The following is a 20,683-nucleotide window of genomic DNA, read 5'->3' as shown; positions in this document are numbered from 1 at the left end:
TTCCTGGAAGACCCTCTCTAGGCCATCTGGGTATGTGCCCAGGCAGTGCAGATTCTTTAAGAACCAGAGATTAATGGGGTGGCCAGGGTACCCAAGCTCCATGAAGGCTCTGCCTCTGAGTCTCAGCTGGGCACCCCCTGCCCAAAAGTTGACCTTGTCCTGCTCTCTCCAGGCCGCCAAGCCCACCTGTGCCCCATTGGCACTTGCTGGCCTCTGCCCCCCTAGATGCCACATCAAGTGCTGGCTCTCAGCCTCCCACCTTGGCCTTCTGGCAACCTGGCAGCTCATAGACCAACTATCTCTGGAGCAACAGTTCCTGGGCACTGACCCTAGCCAGCCCAGTCTGGGTGGGCCCAGCAGGACCTGGCCACGGGGCCCCTTGCACTCAGGCAGGCGGTCCTTTGAGAATACTCCTCTCATCTGTGCTGCTATTCAGTGTGTGTGTGTTGGGGGGGAACCTGTCCCTAGAGAGATCCTTTTCAAAATAAAAACAAAAGCCTAGAAATAGTCAGTTGGTAATTATGAAACAACAAACTAAAAAACCAACCAACCTGAAACCGTGATTTGAGGTCAAAGTAAATCCATCAAGACTTTCTCCCTGAGCAGGAGGCATCTGTGGCTTGCCGTCTGGCCCCGCAGCAGCAGCCTTTGCAGGCCTGCATCTGCTGGGCCCAGTGCTGCCTTCCTGCCCACACCTCTTCCTTAGTAGCTCTTCAGGCAGCAGCTGCCTCTGGTTTCTCCACGCTAGTGGCCCTGGTCCACCTTGACAGCAGCCACGTGTGGCTGGTCCCCACTGGGGAACTGCCCTGGGAGTGATAGGCTCAGGGGCAGAGAATGGGAGTCGGGGGCCAGGGGGATGGCAGGCAGGAAACCAAGGCCAAGAGCTACTGATGGTCCCTTGAACCCTGGGAGCCCTCCGCCAGAGGTGCGCATGGTAGGAGGGTGTCAGGTTGGGACTCAGAGGACAGGATGTGGCAGGTCACAGCCCCTCTCTGGTTGCATAAGCGGACCCGAGGTTTCCTTGCCTCCACCATCATTAGTGCTGCTGCTGCCTTGTGCAGACTGCTGGGAGCTGGTAAGGGTGAGCTCCCTTTCACATGTAGTTTCTGTTCTCACTGCAACAGTTAAAGCAACCTACTGCAGCTATCTTACTGGGATACCTCTGCCTAGAGATCTGCATAAAGATATATTCCCAACAGATCAAAACAGCAAAGCAGTCAGCTCCGTAGCCCTGCGCCTTACTGTTCACAGCTGGGAGTGGACCACCAGTTTGCCTAGACATGTCATCAAAGAGCTGTGACTCTGGCAAGGAATGTCACTTTCTACTTCCCTCTTTTCCTTGCTGGTAAAATAAAGGGTTGGGCTAAAGTTCTTGTAGGGCCTCTTCTAGGGTTTTTTTTTTTTTTAATTTTATTTATTTTTTTTTTTACTGATGATCAATCGAACTGGAACTTCTGGTTTTAGGAAATGAAAAATCTCTTCTATCTAGGCAAGCCCTCAACCCCTCTGCTGAACCTCAGCCCTTCCCATGTCTCCTCTGTGTGGGCATCAGGCATGGGACAATTAGGGTGCAGGCTCAGCTTTCTGGTGTTGTAATCTGCCCAGAAGAGTTGGCACTGCTGATACATGTCCTTGTGGTGGCGTGGTTTTGGGCCTCAGAGTCACAGCTGGCTGGCAGCAGGCACCCTGGGCTCTGAGCCCCAGGTGGTAGAATGCTCACAGCGGCTAACAGGTGTGCACTGGAGTGTGAGGGATGACCTGCTCTCTGCCATCCACCTTCCTGCACTGTCACAACAACCTAGTCCTTCACTGCTTCATAGAAGAACGGCCACAGAGGGCCGGGGGCTCCCCAGGGCAGCACTTTAGAGTATATATAGTATTGCTCTGATCTCCACAGGCCTTTCACCCTGGCTGACTTCTCTTTGCCTCAGCTCTCTGGGCTCTGGAGAAGAGTGCTTTTCGCTTGCTAGAATGGGAGCTTTGAAAGGGGTGGAAACATGCTTCCCACGCGGCAGGAGCATCAGCCGCGGCAGGGGCTATGCTGCCCATTTAGGAATTAAGGCAGCCCAGAGAAGAGCACACATGCACCCCTCTGCCGGCACAGCCAGGCCTGCCACGGCAGCCTCACTGGCTCAGGGCCTATGAGGTCACTCTTCCTCTTCAGACGAGGAACCAAGGACCAGAGAGAGAAAGAGACCTGCACAAAGCCACCAGGCTGGCAGGGCATCAGGCCTCCCACTTGGCAGGATAGGGGCTTTTGCTGTGCCCTCCTCAGGCTTGAGCCAGAGCCCTTTTCTTAGCCTTCACTGAGGGAGAGTCAAGCCCGTTTCTTCATCTGCTGACCCCATGTAGACGCTTCTCTGCCAAGGAGGCAGTGCTGTGTTCTTCATGTGGGAGACCTGATTCCTCAATGCCAGACTGCTGCAGAAGTGCTGCCTTGGAAGCCAGGTGAGTGTCTGTGTCCCTAAAGGTGGTGTGACGGTGGGTGGCCCCTCCTGGGGGCTGTGGCTCTGGGCTTCACAGCTGCACCACCCCGGGCCTCCAGCAGGTGGCACCGGCTCACTTTTCTCACAGCCTGTCCCGTGGCTGCAGGGACCCAGTTGGACTGACAGCCTAGCTCTCAGCAGAGGATCTTCTCACCTCATATTGTCTTTATTAGTTTATTCTTCAGATGACGTTTATTAACCTACTTCGGGAACATTTTCATTTTCTCCAAAGCACACAGTCTGTGTGGTGGCGGGAAAAGGAGAGAGCCCAGCATGCATGCAGAGAGAGGTGAGGCCACAGAGGGTCTGTGAAGAGCAGCCAAGGGACGGAGGGGTCAGGGGCGTGGCTCATGTCTCTGGAATGATGACAAACGCCAGCTGGGCTGGGCTGCCCTCACTGCTCGTGAATCTCCCCTTCAGGGAGGGCTCTATTCCTGAGGCAGGAGGAAGCCAGCGCACTGCTCACACTCCTTTGGGCAGTCTGTGCTGCAGCAGTGCCCACGAGTGAGTATGAGCCTGCCCAGGTGTGCAGCTGCTCCCTGGCTTCCCACCCACACTCGGCTTAAAGAGGGGAGTTAATTCACGGTGCAGACAGCAGCCTGGGCAATCCCCCTCCCCCAACACACACACATACACACACACGCACATACACAGAGCTTTCTCAGGCTCTCACACTCTGAGGTGGAGAGTGAAATGCACCCACTCTGCTTGGGCCAAACAAGCTCTTTCAGGCAGCTGGGACCGGACAGACCTCCCTGTGGAGTCTGCCCGCCCTGCCTTGTGCGAGGCAGGCTCTCACCTCAACCCACTCTGCTCTGTCACCCCTCACCTGGCTTCCAAGGCAGCATTTCTGCAGCAGTCTGGCATTGAGGAATCAGTTCTCCCACATGAAGAACACAGCACTGCCTCCTTGGCAGAGAAGCGTCTCCATGGGGTCAGCAGATGAAGAAACAGGGGATTGACTCTCCCTCAGTGAACGCTAAGAAAAGGGCTCTGGCTCAAGCCTGAAGATGACCAGGATGGCGGGGGCCCACCTAGCCCTAGGATTCTGGCCCTCCTGTCTCTGCAGTAGGGCTGACCAGATGGCTGGGAAGAGGGAACAAGCATGCTAGAGCTTAGTGCAATCTCGAAGAGCCTCACTGGCTGGCTGGGGCTGTCTGCTCCACACACATCGACCCAGAGGCAGCCACTACCGTGGGGGCAGCGCTGTGAGACTGCCTGGGAAGGGGCAGCTAGGAAGGGGGCCGCCTGAGGAATGCATGAAGGGGCGACCCGAGGGAAGGCTTTGCCCTTCATGGCACCAAAGAGAAAGGTGGTGCTCATTCACCCATTCAGCACAGGTTAAGTGCCTCCTTGGTGGCCCTGGGTGAGCTGCAGGGGGGGAATTCAGTGAACAGGGAGATTTGGTCCTTTCCCTCCTGGAGTTCACAATTTGATGAGGACCAAACAAGGCCCGATAGCAGCTGTGTACATGTGTGCTCACATGTGTGCGTCTGATCTTAACGCTTGAACACAGGTGGCAGAACGAGGCCTCTGGGAGTGTCTTCCTTTCTGCCTCTTCTCTGTGTCCCGTCCTCCTGCTCCTCTGGGGCTTAATTCCTCACCAGGCACTTGGTTCCTTCATGGTCTGTCTAGACATAGGGCCAGGAACGCTCACCCCAGGGTACATCTAGCCATGACATCTTTAGGATGGCCGGAAGGGAGGGGTGAGAAGGGAACTAAACTGATAGGGGGCATCTTCTAGAGTATGGACATGGAATCTCAGGGCCAGGTGGGTCCCTGCCATCTTCTGGGCTGTGACGTAAGTACACCACTCGCATCCTCTTCCAGCCCTCAGCCCTGTTCACTGTTACTAATGAGTAAACAAAGATGCAAGGTTAAACATCTCCTCTAAGGCAGCGACATCAGGGGCAAGGCCCCACCACTCCATGCAGTCAGGCAGCAGAAAGCCTGTGGCCTGAGGGGGGGCCCTCTGCTCTCTGGGGAGCCAAAGGCCTGGTGCTGTGTGGCATCAGGCCCTGAACCCTCATCTGCCTCATCTGGTTTGTGCCCTCTATCCCAGAAAGGCAGACACTGCACAGAGCACCAGTCCAGGGGCCATTTGTGAAGACTGTCCCCAGGTCAGAGTTCTGCAGGGGTCAGGGAGGGTCCTCGGTGGTGGCGGCTCATTCAAGGTGTGGCTGCCATTTCTCAGCCCTGTCATTTCTCTTCTGATCAGACACACGGTCCTCACCTTCTCAGGACGTCTTTATTGCGCATGTTCACCTACCATGCCCCTCTGTGCTGCTCTGTGGTCAGGCTGCCCTGGGGGGAATCCTGCCTCTGCCCCTCACTCACTCATCTGCTCACACTCACTCAGGTGAGCCCTTCAACCCCTCTGGGCTGCAGCTTCCTGCCTCACAGGCAAGGACTGCACCTGGCAGACCGTGAGTGTAGCTCCCGCTCTGCTGGGATCAAGCTACCTGGAAAATCCTTTGGCTCCTTCCTCTCTCAACTGAGCCCTAACCAGGATGCTCCCAAATCCCCCCTGGGGCTCTCAACTGAGCTGCATCTTCTGAGGTAGCTGGCCTGAGATTTGAACCTGAGTTTTAAGATATTAATGGAAAAATTAATTGGCAAATACATTATATTCAAGTAACCAGAGTTGCCTCAATTCAATTAAAAAACAGGATTCTGAAACCATTCAGTGACTTCCCTCCATGAACATCCTCACACGAAAGGCTGTCTCCTCTGGGAGGTGAACCTGGTGAACACTGCATTTTAAGTACTTATGCAATAAGCTGCGGGCACTTCTACCTATTCGCCTCCTTAATTGCCATGTGCCTGGCTGCTCCTCCAGAGAAGAGCCACAAGGCTGGGCAGGCGCAGGCAGGGACCCTGGCTCTTCCAGCAGTGCCTGGCTCCTCTCAAGCCCAGGAATGAGTCTGGAGCTGCATATGGCTTCTCTCCCCTTGCTCTTGGACTCTCTTGGGCATGTTGGGTCCATGGTAGGTTCCCTGCCTGGGCTAAGGGTTGTGGCACATGCCTCCATCAAGAGGGTCTGCACCTGCCCACCTGCAGGAGCCACGGCAGCAGTTGGTGGTGCCTGGCCTCTGCCCACTCTGGGCATTGTGCTGTGGCCATCTGCTCTTTACTGTAATGAGTATGAGGCTCTAGGGCCAAGCCTGGAGATGCTCACCTTAAAAGAACCTGATGCCCAGGCCAGCCTTGCACAGGCTTTTCCTGCTGACCCCATTCAGACATCAGAACAAAGGCCCGAGCTAGGCAGTCATTGGGGTGGGCTTCTCAAGTGCTCAGGGATGGAGAGAAGAAGACAACCTTGTGTGTGGTAGCCTGCCCAGCTGATGCATGTCCAGCAACACAGCAAAACCTCCTTCCAAAGGACTTTGCACTTTCAAGCAATTTGTGGGTCCAAGCCTGTCCCTGAAAACAAACTTGTGGGGTCGAATTCACTTGTTCACAGAGAACCTCCAGAGCTGGATTAGTCAGAGTTGTCTGAAGACAGAATGCGCTGCCTCAGGAGGTAGTAAGCTCCCTGTCACGGGAGGAATTCAGGCAAAAGATGGTGATCACTTGGCAAGGGAGTTAGATGGATGAGGGCCTGTGGGGCCGGAGCACTGTCTTTGGAGTCTGGCAGACCTGGCTCCTAATGCTGGCTCTGTCATTTTCTAGCTGTGAGACCCTGGGCAACTGACTTAAACTCTCTAAGCCTTGGTGTCATCATAGTACCCCTCATGGTTGCTGTAGGGATTGACTAAGATAACACATGTAAAGCACTTAGCACAGTGCTGAGTGCTGGGAAGTAATCAGCAGATGCGCACTGCTGTCATTATCATCTTTGTTATTGCTGTTGTTATGGTTACTTAATTCCCTCCCTCCCTCCTTTCCTCCCTTCCTCCCTTCCTCCCTTGCTCCCTCCCTCCCTCCCTCCCTCCCTCCCTCCCTCCCTTCCTTCCTTCCTTCCTTCCTTCCTTCCTTCCTTCCTTCCTTCCTTCCTTCCTCCCTTCCTTCCGTGCCTGTACCTACTTAACACACGGCACCCTGCTAGGCTCCTTGGGGGATACAGAGATAAATCAGAAGTGACTGAGCCTTGGGCGACTGCACAGCCTGGGAGGGGAGAGGGCGTGGACACAGGTGACAAATGCAAGTTGCCAGGTTGTGGCTCCCTACCCGCAGATAAAGCACCAGGAATTTTTAGAGAAGGGAGAAATGTTTCCAGTAGGGGCAATCCAAGATGGGTTTGTGAAAGACGCTGTGTTTGAGAGAGTGCCTCAGGGCAAAGCCCTCTTTGGCCATGTCCCCATACCCAAGTGAAGACCCTGAGATGTGAATGGGCAGGTCTGGGGTTCCTCTGGGTTAGGACAGAGGGTGGGGGGGGAAATGGAACAGGAAATGGGAAGAATGGCAGGGTAGGACTGTGAAGTACTCAGATGCCAAGCTTCACACTTCCACCCAACCCCACTGGAGCTCCTGTGACTCCTGTCAAGAGAGGGACACAAACCAAACTGTGCCCCAGCCAGAGGGGGGACAGTGATGACCGTCAGCCTGTCCCAGGTGGGTGGTAATGGGATCAGTGTGAGGGACAAAGTCATATCCAGTGAGGGGCAGATTTCACTTCTGCCACTGACAAGCGGGCAGACTTGGGGCAATTCACCTTGCTGAGCACCAGCAACCATTTGAGGCTGTTGATAGGCATCAAGACAGGCAGGGACGGGACAGGGGTTCCTGCCCAAAGCCTGGTGACTGGAACCAACAGCTGCAGCAGCTGTTGGCAGGGAAGATCCTTGCCCAGAATAGTCACAGCGAGGTGAGTATGGATGGATGGCAGCCATGGCATGCTCTACATGCCCACATTTAATGTGGCACAGATGACCTGGAGGTCAGAGATGGAGAGAACACTCAGCTCCTTACTGGGGCCAGAAGCCAAAGAGGTGCCAACAAGGAGCAGGGGACAGAGATGCAGGACCCCAGCCAGAAAGCTGGGTATGCAATCTTGGGGGTTCAAAGCCAGGGCTATAGCTGTAGCTGACGGCAGATTGGGTCATCACTCTGCATTTATTCAAGGTGTTTCCAGTGGCCCTGAGAGAGGTTGTAGCAGAAAGAAGCATCAATCTATCAGTTTCTTGGTGGAGATTTGATCTTTTGGATCTTTTGAGTGGCTGATTCACCCCTCAGAAAACAGGCTTTGGTGCCATAGAAACCTCAGACTCAAGGTGGGGAGAGAAAGAAACTACTTACTACACAGCAGGATTGATCTAGTCATCATTACCCTTATTGCATCCTAGTAACTATCGGTAAGCAAACATAAAAAGCTCAAGGTCACCTTAACAAAGGGCAGAGCCAGGTTTCAAATCAAGGTCTGGCTGGCCCCAGAGCCCAAGATTTCTCCTCTGCACTGTGTGCCTCACCACAGACAAAGGCCTAGACCTAGGGAGACAGTGATCAGCAGATGGCCTGCCTACACTGGGCTTTTGCAGCACTGCCGCAGCACGCCTCTGTATGGCCCTAAAGCAGGGTGGCCCACATGTATGTTCATAAAGAACCACAGCCTGGCCAGACACGGACAGTCACAAGGATCCCAGCATTTTGGGAGGCCAAGGTGAGAGGATCACTTGAGCCAACCTTGGCCACATAGCAACACACTTTTGCTACAAAAAAATAATTTTAAAAAATTAGCTGGGTGAGGTGGTGTGCACCTGTGGTCCCTGATACTCAGGAGGCTGAGGCAGGAGGATTGCTTGAGCCCAGGAGTTTGAGGCTGCAGTTAGTTATGATGGCACCACTATAACCCAGCCTGGGTGACAGAGTGTGACTCTGTCTCTAAACAAAAAAAGAACTACAACTACACATCCATGCAGACGCACACACAGCAGGACACACGTGTGCCAGGCCTCAGCTTACTTGCCAGGCTGGCCTCGTGGAGATGGCTGTCCTCTCCAGTCACTGCTCTCCACTGTCCTGCTGACACTTTCTTCCCCGCGCCTTTAGGAAGTCCTCCTGTGTATTACAGTCACTGCATTCCCTCCCACCTCCACTGCAGGCCAGGCTTTCATGCATGGATTTGGAGGGCAGGGCAGGCTCTGGGAGCACTACTGCCTCTCCACTTTCAGGGCCTGACCCTCAGGTGCTGAGGGCAGAGGGGGAAGGGGGCAGGGAAAAGCTCTGCAGGGTTTCCTCTGCACCCCTCAACGTGGCAACAGCTCTGGCTCCCCCAGAACCCCTCCACTCTGCCACTGATTGCACACTCCATAATGTGTGGCTGAGGTCCCTGCCCAGCAGACAGCCTTCTGGGTGGGGAAGCAGTAAGGTGCTGGGCCCATGTGACCCACCCAGCAGGACACACACACACACCTGTGCCACGTTAAATGTGGGCACGCTGAGCACTGTGGCCGGCCCACTCCCACCTAGCATCCTCCCTACTTTCTTTTCTCCCTGTTCTATAGTCATGGAGGCTGGGCCCATGGGATGGAGAGGCCTCTTTCCCCATCTAGCAGGACCCCAGTTTTTGCTGGTGATTCTCTGGAAGGACCCCCAACCAAGCTGAGGTTCTTTCTTGCTGATTCCTTATCCAGTCTTCAATGAGAGACCAGAAGTGTGCCGCAGGGCACTGGAGGGAAGTTGCAGAGACCCGAGGGTGGGCTCTGGCCCTGTTGTGCACCTCTCTTTAGAAAAAGGAGACTTACTTCTTTGTCCTCTGTTTTGGCTCTAGTCACTGCTCTCTGGACAATAAGAAAGTCCCTTTCCACATTGTGTCACACACAGATATAACGTGGAAAATTAAAGACCTAGGATGCTTGTTGCACCAATGGTGGCTTACAGAAGTCAGGAAACTTCTCTGGGATACTGGCCCTAAATGACTCTGGATGGGTGCACCTTACTTAATACCAAGGCACTCTCTGTAGTCCAGGATCCAGGATGCAGTCAAAAGCCTGTCCTGTTCTTCCTTCTCTTTTCTACAGCAAATGTGATCTGCTGACTCACCCAGGTCCAGTCACATACACACATACCATATATACACACCACACACAAACACACACATACAAATACAACCCTGCACATACAAATACATACGTACATTCCCACAGAATCTCTCCCGACACACACACAGACATTTACATGCATGTGCTGGCCTACCAGTCCTCAGCGTCACTCCCAAAAGTAGGGCTGCTGCTCTGCCCTCTGGGGCTCACACCAAGGTCAGGGTGCTAGCCAAGAGAAGGATCTTTGTTTTTCATTCAATAGCAGTGCCTACCCTGGGTTCAAAATGCAAATGTGTTTTCTGCCAATAGGCAAGAAGAAAAATAGTGACTGCAGAGACCTCAAAAATGACAGCAGAACAAACAGCACTTCCTGAAGTGGCAAGGGAGAAAAACCTAAAGCCAACTCTCACTTGACTCGCATTAGCTACAGAGGCCTCATTGCCAAATCAGTCCAGCAAACCACCCAGGAACAACGGGGCCAAGGAATCCATAAAATCACTGAGCTAGAGAGCCCCTGAAGAGGGGAGCCCTTACTGCTCCAGCACACAAGGCCCTACACACATGGCTGCTTCCACATCACCTCTGTTGGCTCCAGGGTATGAGCACTCTGCAAATGCTAGCCACTATCAGCAATCCGCAGAAAAGCCACTTCTAGCCGCTCTGTTCAGTCACAAGCCAGTGCACTCTTAGCCCAGATCCCTGGCCATAAACGGGACAGAGTGGGAGGCCTGGGACCCCACAGCAGGGCAGGGACAGGCTGGCAGGGAAGCTTTGAGGGATGTTTTGGCACCTGTTCACGGGCAGATCTCCCTCCTCTCTGGCCTATGTGTGCTCAGCTATAAGATGTGAGGCTGCACTGAAAGTTTTTCAGGGAAGTTTGCACTGTTCTAACAAGGATACCTTTGCCTCCGTGGTTCCCTCAGCTGTAGCTCCACTCTCTTGTGGATGAAGGCCAGAATCCCCCTTCCTGGCTTCTGAGAGAGGCACCAGAGAACATGCAGTGTTGCAAACTTTCCTGGGCCTTAAGGGCTTACCACATTGAAGCGAGAAGAATGCCGGCTATTTCCCTCATCCAAAGGGTCGGGGTTGGAAGAGTCTGCAGAGACCCCTTCAATTCCTTTGCTTTTCTGAGGGTGGGACTGGGTTGGGTCAGACCTTGCCAAGGGAGCTGGGTGCAAGCTCCGAGGCTGTGGGCCTTGCTGCTCCCCACTCAGTCCCCAGGGCTGGGCACAATACTCAGCCTGGCTGGGGACGGAGATTGTGTCGTATAAGTGAACCAACAAATTAATCTATAGCATTGTGCTCACTGGAGCCATTGCAGGGCTGCTCAGAAGGACAGAAACCATCTTTCCAAAATGAGCACTCCACCATTCAAAGTGCACACCACCCCAAGCCCAGGGTTGATAAGCTAGGACCCTAGATATACCTGGCTTGACCCTTTTCTTCCATAGTGCTGAGGTCCTGGGGGAACTGGTTTCTGACTGCTGGAGTGCCTGCATCCAGGTCACCATGGATGCCTGACCGTCTGCTTTGGCAGCTCTCTCATGTGAAGGACTTGAGGTAGGAAGGGAAGAAGGATGGGGGAGGCTACAACCCAAGATGGCCAACAGCTGCTGCATAGGCACACTGACGTCTCATCCCTCCCAAAGTTTCTCCATCCACGTTAAGAATTTAAGTTTAGCACTATTCTTCCCACTTTACTCAAAACAACAGAAACCCACCAGTTGTTCAGTGCCTTCCACACATTAAGTCAGTCAGTGTGTTATTTATACACTGGCTCCTTTATTCCCACATTACAGGAACCCTGCAGGGTAAGAAGCCAACCCCATTTCACAGATGACGAGACTGAGGCTGACAGAAGTGAAACTGCCTCCCTAGTGTCCTACAGCTCGTGAGTGGCAAGGCCAGAGGCTGCACTCTGAGCTCTTCACACTCTAGTTTATCACCACAGCTTGCATCACCTGGCAGAGGTAAGTGTCACCTGCCTTCACTGGCTGAGAAGTTGGTAGAGCAAGAACATGTGTCCAGGCCCAATCCCAGGCCTCCGCAAACCTGGTTGCATCCCTACATGAAACCAAAAGCCATGAGGGACACCTGTAAAGGTGGCTGGGAAGAAGGAACTAAAGGTGAACTAGCTTGAAGTTCTGGCCTCCTTACAACCAGGCTGCCAGCTCCTACATCCCCTGCCCTTGGCTCCCTTCCCACTCAACTCAGCCCTGGGAAAGTCAACACACATTTGTCACCCTGACAGCACAATAATGAGAGGAAACCAGGGCCTGGAGTAGGAACAGACAGGGCACACAATGCCCTGCACAGCAGGGCTGCCAAGCAGAGGCTGCCTCCCACCCAGTGCACAGTCACTTCCCGCCTATGTTCTAGGGTCAACCCTTTAAAGGCAGGCCTTCAGGCTGTGGCAGGGACCTAGGGAGTCTGTGATGTCTTTCCAAAGAGGTCTATCAAAATGTACTCCTAGGTTGTTGCCAGGCAACCAAACAACAGTGGGACAGGTGTCCCTCAACCCCAACTGCCTGCCCTGTTTATCCGGACCCAGCTCGGGTATCACTCCTAAGAAAAAGATGAAGGGGTGTGCTGGCTTGGAAATTTCAAATTCGATTCATCTTAAAGCCATTAAGACCTATTTGGTCAAGTGACAGGGAACTGAGGTCTTGGCACAGATGGGTGAGCCTGGGTCTGGATGAGTGCATTCCTAGGCCCAGTTTCTCCCTCCAACAGCACTAGCATTCTCACTCTCCTTGACCTCCCTGAATCTCAGGCCAGGAAGTCAGCGCAGGTACCTGGCCCATGAGTTACCGCAAAAGCTAGCAAAGAAGTATGTGAAGTTGCTCTGGCTTCTGCCTGATGTTTGGAAAGTCAGCTCTGAGGCTACGTGAAGAAGCAGCCAACTATCCCCTGGGACTCCTATCCCATCCAAACGAGGATTGTCACGTCAAGCCTGTCACTGTTTTCTCGCTTGAGCTGGAGATGCTGCTGTGAAGCAGAGGCCCTGACGGGCATGGGGCTGTGGAAGCATCACGCTTGCTGCTGCAAATGCATGACACGAGCCAGAAGCCTAACCAGCCGGAAGGAGCATCCACTGAAAGCACATTATCTGTGCTCAGAGCACGCTGCCCCGCACGGGGCCTGGGGAAAGCGCCCCACACGCACCTGTTAAAGAGGTTATTGCGGCGAACCATCCGCAGAAAGCCAGTGGGGTCAGTGACCGAGTTGAGTTTGTTGTTCATCTCTTCAAATTGCTGGTCCATGATGTCTCCTGCTTCACTCTCTGTCTCACTGCTGGCACAGGCCCTGCAGGAAAAATTGCAGAAAAAGCCAATCAGAGAAAGGAAGCGCTGAACTATGGAAGTCAGCTCTGAGGTCCTGTGCCATTCTGTCACCAAATGAACCTCTAGTACCATTGTCTCCAAATGCCAGCATCACCCCACTCCCTCCTCAGTGTCCCTGAGGCCCTCTTCCTGAACTTATTTTGTCCACTGCTTCTCAAGATGAACTCTGGTTGGTTGTTTATGGGCTGTCACCCCCCACTCTGCTGTCAACTCTCTACAGGCAGGAGCTGTGTCTGAATAAGAACTGTATTCTCAGCACCTAGCATATGTATGACAGACTAGGCACAGGATACAGCTGAGGCAAGTGCAGCTGTGAGGCAGTCCTCCCTGGGCAAGCTGCAGTCCAGTCCATTCCAGAAACAGTAACTAAATACCTACATTGTGTTGGGTACTGTCCTAGGCAAGGGGGACATGCAGCCTAAAATGGCATTTTCCAGATGAGGAGACAAACATGCTGACAAGTGGCTGCAGTGCTAGCAGGGCAGGCACTGCTGGAAATGCAAACTTGAGAACTGCCGCTGATTTGGCCCATTTTCCAAGCTCAGCATGAGGAGGTGACCATTTTTGAATTAATAAATTCATATTTCCCCTATGACAGACTTTAACAGAACATCTCACAATGTGTTTTAAGTAAACAGAAATACCCAGGAGTACCTTGATTGATCAGCATGATTAAAATGGCAAAAGGCTTATTAAATGTAAAAGCCATGCACTGTGCCCTGATGAGACATGGACAGCCAGGCCAGGACAAATGTGTCTGTGGGAGCGCCACCAGCCTGCAGCCATCCTCCTCCATACCATACCATGCCTCCCAACCAACTGAGGCTCACAAAGGCACATCTCTGTGTTGAGCCCTCACCTATCCTAGGCATCACGACCACATTCAGACCTTGCGGAGATGCTTACTGATACCTCGCCCCCAGATAACTCTAAGCCCACAGGAAAACTACTTTCAGACCTTCCTGCTACAGACCGGTGTGAAGAAGTGGAGGGCACCAGGGCACTGCAGGCAGCAGACAGAGTCACAAGCCCCTAATGTGCTCGGCAGGTGGGACTCTGGAAAGGGGCAGACCTCCTGTCACTGAGAGGAATAAGGCTTGGTGCATAGAGATTTGAGTTTAGGACGTTTGTTCAAATGGCCAAGCTGGCGACACCTGTGACAGAGAAGGGAACTAAGCCCCTCATTCTGGGGGCCAAATGAGACATGGCATGTAAAGCTGCTATGCAAACTTGAATGCTCTATGTGAACACCAACCCTGGTGTGATGGCTAAATTTATGTCAACATGACTGGGCTGCAGGGTGCCCAGATATTTGGCTAAATGTTATTTGGGGTGTGTTTGTGAAGGTATTTCTAGATGAGATTACCATTTAAGCTGGTAGACTGAGTAAAGTAGACTGCCCTCCCCAGCGTGAGGCCTCATCTGCTTATCCATTGAAGGCCTGGATAGAGCAAAAAAGTAGAGAAAGAGAAAATTTGCTCTTTCTGCACTGTCACCAACCTAAGGCATCAATCTTTTGCCTTCAGGCTTGGACTTGAACTGAAACTTACACTACTGGCTTTCCTGGGTCTCCAGCTTGCTGTGGCAGATCCTGGGGCTTCTCAGCCTCCATAACCACATGAACCAATTCCTTGTAATAAGTTTCCTTTATCTCTTTATAAAAATAAATAAATAAATATACAAGCACATCCTATTTGTATCTACTTAGTGTGTGTGTGTGTGTGTGTGTGTGTGTGTGTGTGTACATATATAGTGTGTGTGTGTGTGTGTATCTTTTATTGGTTCTGTTTCTCTGGAAAACCCAGATAAAAACATCTAGTAATTATCTCAGAACCACATTGATGACTGGTAAAGTCCTGGCTATTAGCCTGCTTTTCTTCCCAGCCTTCACAGTCTGGAAATGGCTCTTTGAACACAGCGCAGTACCTAGCATGCAGCAGGTATGCAATGGGGAATTGCTGAATGAATGAATGACCTATGCTGGAGAGAATTTTATAATGTGCAAAGTATTTTTACACAGATTTAATTTTATCTCTATGACAACTCTGTGAGGTAGCTCTTATTATCTCTATCTTATATCAAAGGTGACAGAGGTTCAGAGAAGCCAAGGAACTGGGCTAAAGAGTATTAGGTGGTAGAGCTGGGTCTGGGTCCAGCTCAGATCTGTGGCACTCACTGACCTCCCTCCCCCTCCCCCTAAAAGGCTCTAAGCTTCTCACAGACTCTATGCTTCTCTCCTGGGGTTTGACTTCAACAGGGAGGGGCTGAATACAGGAATTAGGAGAAACCAGGAAACGTCTAGCATTGAAACAAATCACCAAGCTCCCATCATGCTGGAGAGGTTTTATTCCTCTCACTGCCTCATGGACGTCAGCTGAACAGGCAAGCAGGTGAAGGCTTGAAAGGCTCCTTTGGGAGCTGAAGGCCCTTCACAGAGACCCTGGTAAATATTACTCAACAAGCTCCTCTGTCCAGGGACACATTTATCATGTGAATGCAACTGCCTGCTTGGAGCTGAGAAATCGGCTTGTCATTCAGCGCTTTGCAAAGGGGAGAAGAATTGCCTGGGACCAGTATCAGCCTCCATTATCTTGCAGTTCTGTTTTTACTGTCAGCCACAGACTGAGCCCTCAGTATCTCCTGCTTAATGGGGTTGTTTCCTATTTCCTGACCCTTCAAAGTATTAACACTGAAGGGAAAAACAAACAGGCGATGTCATAGATAAAGGAATCTCCCATTTACAAAACAAGCCTCGTATCTATACAGTAGGAGTCCCTAGTGCCTTGCCACCGGTCCTCACAGCACACTCACTCTCCTGCACCCATTTCTCTGAGTGACTTTCTAGAGATGGCACATCTGGTCACCATAGGCCCTGATTCAATTCACATTGCTTCAACAATGATTACTGGGTAGGACCCATGTGTAAGAACTACAGGGGCTAAACAGATGACAGTCACATTATAGCTGCCTTCAAGGCGCTTACTATCTGGTATGAATAGTATCCTTTAGTTCTTCCTTCTTACTAGCCAATCCCTTTTACTCCAATCTCTATTAGAGTTAACAATTCTTTATCTTAAACTATCTCTGTTCAAATTATTGTGTGGTTTCTTATTCTTGTTTTGATACTGACTGATACATACTGTATGTTAATTTAAAAAACAAAATAAATCCTGCTATTCCCAAATCCTGGGAGGAAGTCAGGAAAGTAAGATAAGCTTTGGTGCCCCTCACTCATTCATGTGGTCATTAGGCTGACCAACCCTCAAAAACTCACTGTGCAACCAGTACATCCCAGACACTCAGCTGGGGCTGGGATTACTCAAAGAAGGAACACTTCTGCCCTGAGAAGCTGCTAGATAGGCACGCTAATCTCTGCAACATGAAAAATAAATCATTACATAGTAGTACATGTATGTATACAGAAAGACTGAATGAACAATCAGTACAGCATGAGCAGGGGAGACAGCAAGAAAAGAAACAGAGGAGAAGGGAATGAAACATGAGAATGTGAATACACAAACAGTGGCTGTGCAGAAAGAGCCCCTAAAGCATTTAGTCTCATGGCCTGATTTTAGCCACTACTCTGATGGCCATGATCTGAAACGGAGAAGAAACAATAGAGACACATTGGCTTTGCAGACAAAACTGGTGGTCATAGCTCAACAGAGGATAACTCGAGGGAGAGAGGGCCCATGAGCCGGGTGGCAAGGCAGGAAGAGTGGAAAAGGAGGGCACTCCTGGCCCACCAGCTGCTCAGCACTGGCAAACTAGGGAGGCACCAAAAGCTAAGATTCCGCCTGTCTTTTCTTCCTAGTCTGCTTACGGAAGTTCCACTCCTGTCTACACAGCTCTGGACCCTTAGCCCTGCCTACCTGTCTTGCCCTCCAGACCTAGCCACACGATCGATTTCTCCTTCCCTCGTGGCTCTCTGGGCCTGAGGATTCTGGCTCAGATGTCCTTCATGGGCCCTTTCTACTCCTGGACTCTGGAGGGTAAAAGAGAACTCTGCTCTTGTTTCAGGGGCCTGACTTGGCACTTGCCCATCAGCCAGAGTCCTGGCTGGACCCCGCCCTAGTCTTCTGCCTGGAGTTAGGTAGAAGGTTGAGGTCTGGATTATTATGGTCATGGAGAACAGTAAGGGCAAAAGGTCAAAGTCAATACAAGCTGGCCTAAGTGGAGGGCAGGAAGGTATACCTCCTGGCAAGGGCTGAGAGGGGAGCTGGAGAGAGGGAGCTGTCCAGAGGCAGGCAGTAGCTGCTTCATGGTACCCACCTGCCCTGCCAGCATCTGTTCCAGGTACCCTGTGAGAAGCCCAGATCCTGCCTGCTCTGGGGAATATAAATCATGCCGTCACCAGAGGCAGGCTCCAAAATGCTGTTCATATGCAGCTTTCCCCAGAGAGATGGAAATGGCTCATGAATCAAGCACCTCGGAGCTGTGCCAGAGCTCTTCCTGTTCTTGGGGACAGGGGTTGGCAAGAGGCTCCAGATAGGATTTTCATTTGCAAGCATGGCCACCTGATCTCTCCAAGAACATGCTTGCTCTCTGTCATTCCCCTGACAGTTGCAACTGAAGCTCCACAAGGCACACTTTTATTTATGTCTCAACATCCTTTTACTAACTCATTCTGTCTCCATTCCCCACTTCCCTCCAGGCTTCTTGTGCACTGATAACCAGTTATTTGCCAAAGACCAACCAATTGTGACCCTGAAGCTGAAAATGACAGGCGAGAAACTCCATCTTCAGTTTCCTGTGCACAGGGCAGTGAGATAGCTCCTACACCGCTGGCCCCACACCCAGTGGGAGCAGATCAAAGGCTGCAAAATGCTCCTTCATTCAAAGCAAGGATCTTTTTGCAATTGGTAAAACTTCAGAAAGCAAGAGTTAGTAAATTTGCAGCCACTGCCTATAATCATTTTGTGCCTTCTGATTCTGAAAGGCCAGGTCTAACTGTGCCAGCACCCTATGTTGGGGATTCTACAACCAGGAAGCAGAGGGTATCTTGGGGATCTGAAAAGGTGCACAGATGACAATACCATGGGCACTTACTAGGTTTTGCACGGGCCAGTCTGCCAATAGCTGAAAAGGCCCACTCATTTTTCCCAGTAGCCACTTGGCAAGAGTGCCAGAAAATGAAGACATGAGACTTTGGGAACTCTAGATTTCTGAGACCTTTGAAACTTTCCCGTGTGACTTACTTACCAGTTCCTGTCTATTTTTTCTTACTGACAATTAGTAAACTTTTAAGATGAAAAGAGCCTGGGCTAAAGAAAAAAAGCAGGGGTTGCAGTCTTAGTCTCTGCTAAAACAGACTTTAAACCAACAAAGATCAAAAGAGACAAAGAAGGCCACTACATAAATGGTAAATGGATCAAGTCAACAAGAAGAGCTAACTCTCCTAAATATATATGCACCCAATACAGGAGCATCCAGATTCATACAGCAAGTCCTTAGAGACCTACAAAGAGACTTAGACTCCCACTGTCGATAATAATGGGAGACTTTAACACCCCTCTGTCAATATTAGACAGATCAATGAGATAGAAGGTTAACAAGGATATCCAGGACATGAACTCAGCTCTGGACCAAGAGGACCTAAAAGACATCTACAGAACTCTCCAACCCAAATCAACAGAATATACATTCTTCTCAGCACCACATCACACTTATTCTAAAATTGAATAATAAAATAAAATAAAATTGATTTACTACAAAATCGGTAGTAAAACACTCCTCAGCAAATGTAAAAGAACAGAAATCACAACAAACTGTCTCTCACACCACAGTGCAATCAAATTAGAACTCAGGATTAAGAAACTCACCCAAAACCGGACAACTACATGGAAACTGAACAACCTGCTCCTGAATGACTACTGGGTACACAACAAAATGAAGGCAAAAATAAAGATGTTCTTTGAAACCAATGAGAACAAAGACACAACATACCAGAATCTCTGGGATACATTTAAAGCACTGTGCAGAGGGAAATTTATAGCACTAAATGCCCACAAGAGAAAGCAGGAGAGATCTAAAATTGACACCCGAACATCACAATTGAAAGAACTAGTGAAGCAAGAGCAAACACATTCAAAAGCTAGCAGAAGGCAACAAATAACTAAGATCAGAGTAGAACTGAAGGAGATAGAGACACAAAAAACCCTTCAAAAAAATCAATGAATCCAGGAGCTGGTTTTTTGAAAAGATCAACAAAATTGATATACCGCTAGCAAGACTAATAAAGAAGAAAAGAGAGAAGAATCAAATAGACGCAATAAAAAAATGGGCCGGGCACGGTGGCTCATGCCTGTAATCCCAGCACTTTGGGAGGCCGAGGCGGGCGGATCACGAGGTCAGGAGATCGAGACCACAGTGAAACCCCGTCTCTACTAAAAATACAAAAAAAAAAATTAGCCGGGCATGGTGGCGGGCGTCTGTAGTCCCAGCTACTCGGAGAGGCTGAGGCAGGAGAATGGCGTGAACCCGGGAGGCGGAGCTTGCAGTGAGCCGAGATTGAGCCACTGCACTCCAGCCTCGGCGAGAGAGCGAGACTCTGTCTCAAAATAAATAAATAAATAAATAATAAAAAATGATAAAGGGGATATCACCAACTATCTCACAGAAATACAAACTACCATCAGAGAATACTACAAACACCTCTACACAAATAAACTAGAAAATCTAGAAGAAATGGATAAATTCCTCGACACATATACCCTCCCAAGACTAAACCAGGAGGAAGTTCAATCTCTGAATAGACCAATAACAGGCTCTGAAATTGAGGCAATAATTAATAGCTTACCAACCAAAAAAGTCCAGGACCAGATGGATTCACAGCTGAATTCTACCAGAGGTACAAAGAGGAGCTGGTACCATTCCTTCCGAAACTATTCCAATCAATAGAAAAAGAGGGAATCCTCCCTAACTCATTTTATGAGGCCAGCATCATCCTGATACCAAAGCCTGGCAGAGACACAACAAAAAAAGAGAATTTTAGACGAATATCCCTGATGAACATCGATACAAAAATCCTCAATAAAATACTGGCAAACCGAATCCAGCAGCACATCAAAAGGCTTATCCACCATGATCAAGTGGGCTTCATCCCTGGGATGCAAGGCTGGTTCAACATAAGCAATTCAATAAATGTAATCCAGCATATAAACAGAACCAAAGACAAAAACCACATGATTATCTCAATAGATGCAGAAAGGCCTTTCAAAAAATTCAACAGCCCTTCATGCTAAAAACTCTCAATAAATTAGGTATTGATGGGACGTATCTCAAAATAACAAGAGCTATCTATGACAAACCCACAGCCAATAGCATACTGAATGGGCAAAAACTGGAAGCATTCCCTTTGAAAACTGGCACAAGACAGGGATGCCCTCTCTCACAACTCCTATTCAACATAGTGCTGGAAGTTCTGGCCGAGGCAATCAGGCAGGAGAAGGAAATAAAGGGTATTCAATTAGGAAAAGAGGAAGTCAAATTGTCCCTGTTTGCAGATGACATGATTGTATATCTAGAAAACCCCATTGTCTCAGCCCAAAATCTCCTTAAGCTGATTAGCAACTTCAGCAAAGTCTCAGGATACAAAATCAATGTACAAAAATCATAAGCATTCTTGTACACCAATCACAGACAAACAGAGAGCCAAATCATGAGGGAACTCCCATTCACAATTGCTTCAAAGAGAATAAAATACCTAGGAATCCAACTTACAAGGGATGAGAAGGACCTCTTCAAGGAGAACTACAAACCACTGCTCAATGAAATAAAAGAGGATACAAACAAATGGAAGAACATTCCATGCTCATGGGTTGGAAGAATCAATATCGTGAAAATGGCCATACTGCCTAAGGTAATTTATAGA

General features: G+C 50.2%; 1 protein-coding gene across 5 annotated transcripts in view; it reads right to left on the bottom strand.

Moving 5' to 3' along the window:
• The window catches only part of TTC28 (tetratricopeptide repeat domain 28), a 755,749-nt gene that overhangs the window by 42,216 nt on the left and 692,850 nt on the right, over positions 1-20,683 (bottom strand). For all 5 annotated transcript variants that reach the window (XM_055252441.2, XM_055252442.2, XM_063623363.1 and 2 more), the window contains one exon: positions 12,632-12,772. In XM_055252441.2, coding sequence (XP_055108416.2) covers positions 12,632-12,772 — 141 coding nt within the window. The remainder of the gene's footprint in view (positions 1-12,631; positions 12,773-20,683) is intronic.

Source organism: Symphalangus syndactylus, chromosome 18 (genome assembly GCF_028878055.3).
Source record: "Symphalangus syndactylus isolate Jambi chromosome 18, NHGRI_mSymSyn1-v2.1_pri, whole genome shotgun sequence".
Taxonomy (NCBI): domain Eukaryota; kingdom Metazoa; phylum Chordata; class Mammalia; order Primates; family Hylobatidae; genus Symphalangus; species Symphalangus syndactylus.
This window is presented reverse-complemented; position numbering and strand designations above follow the sequence as displayed.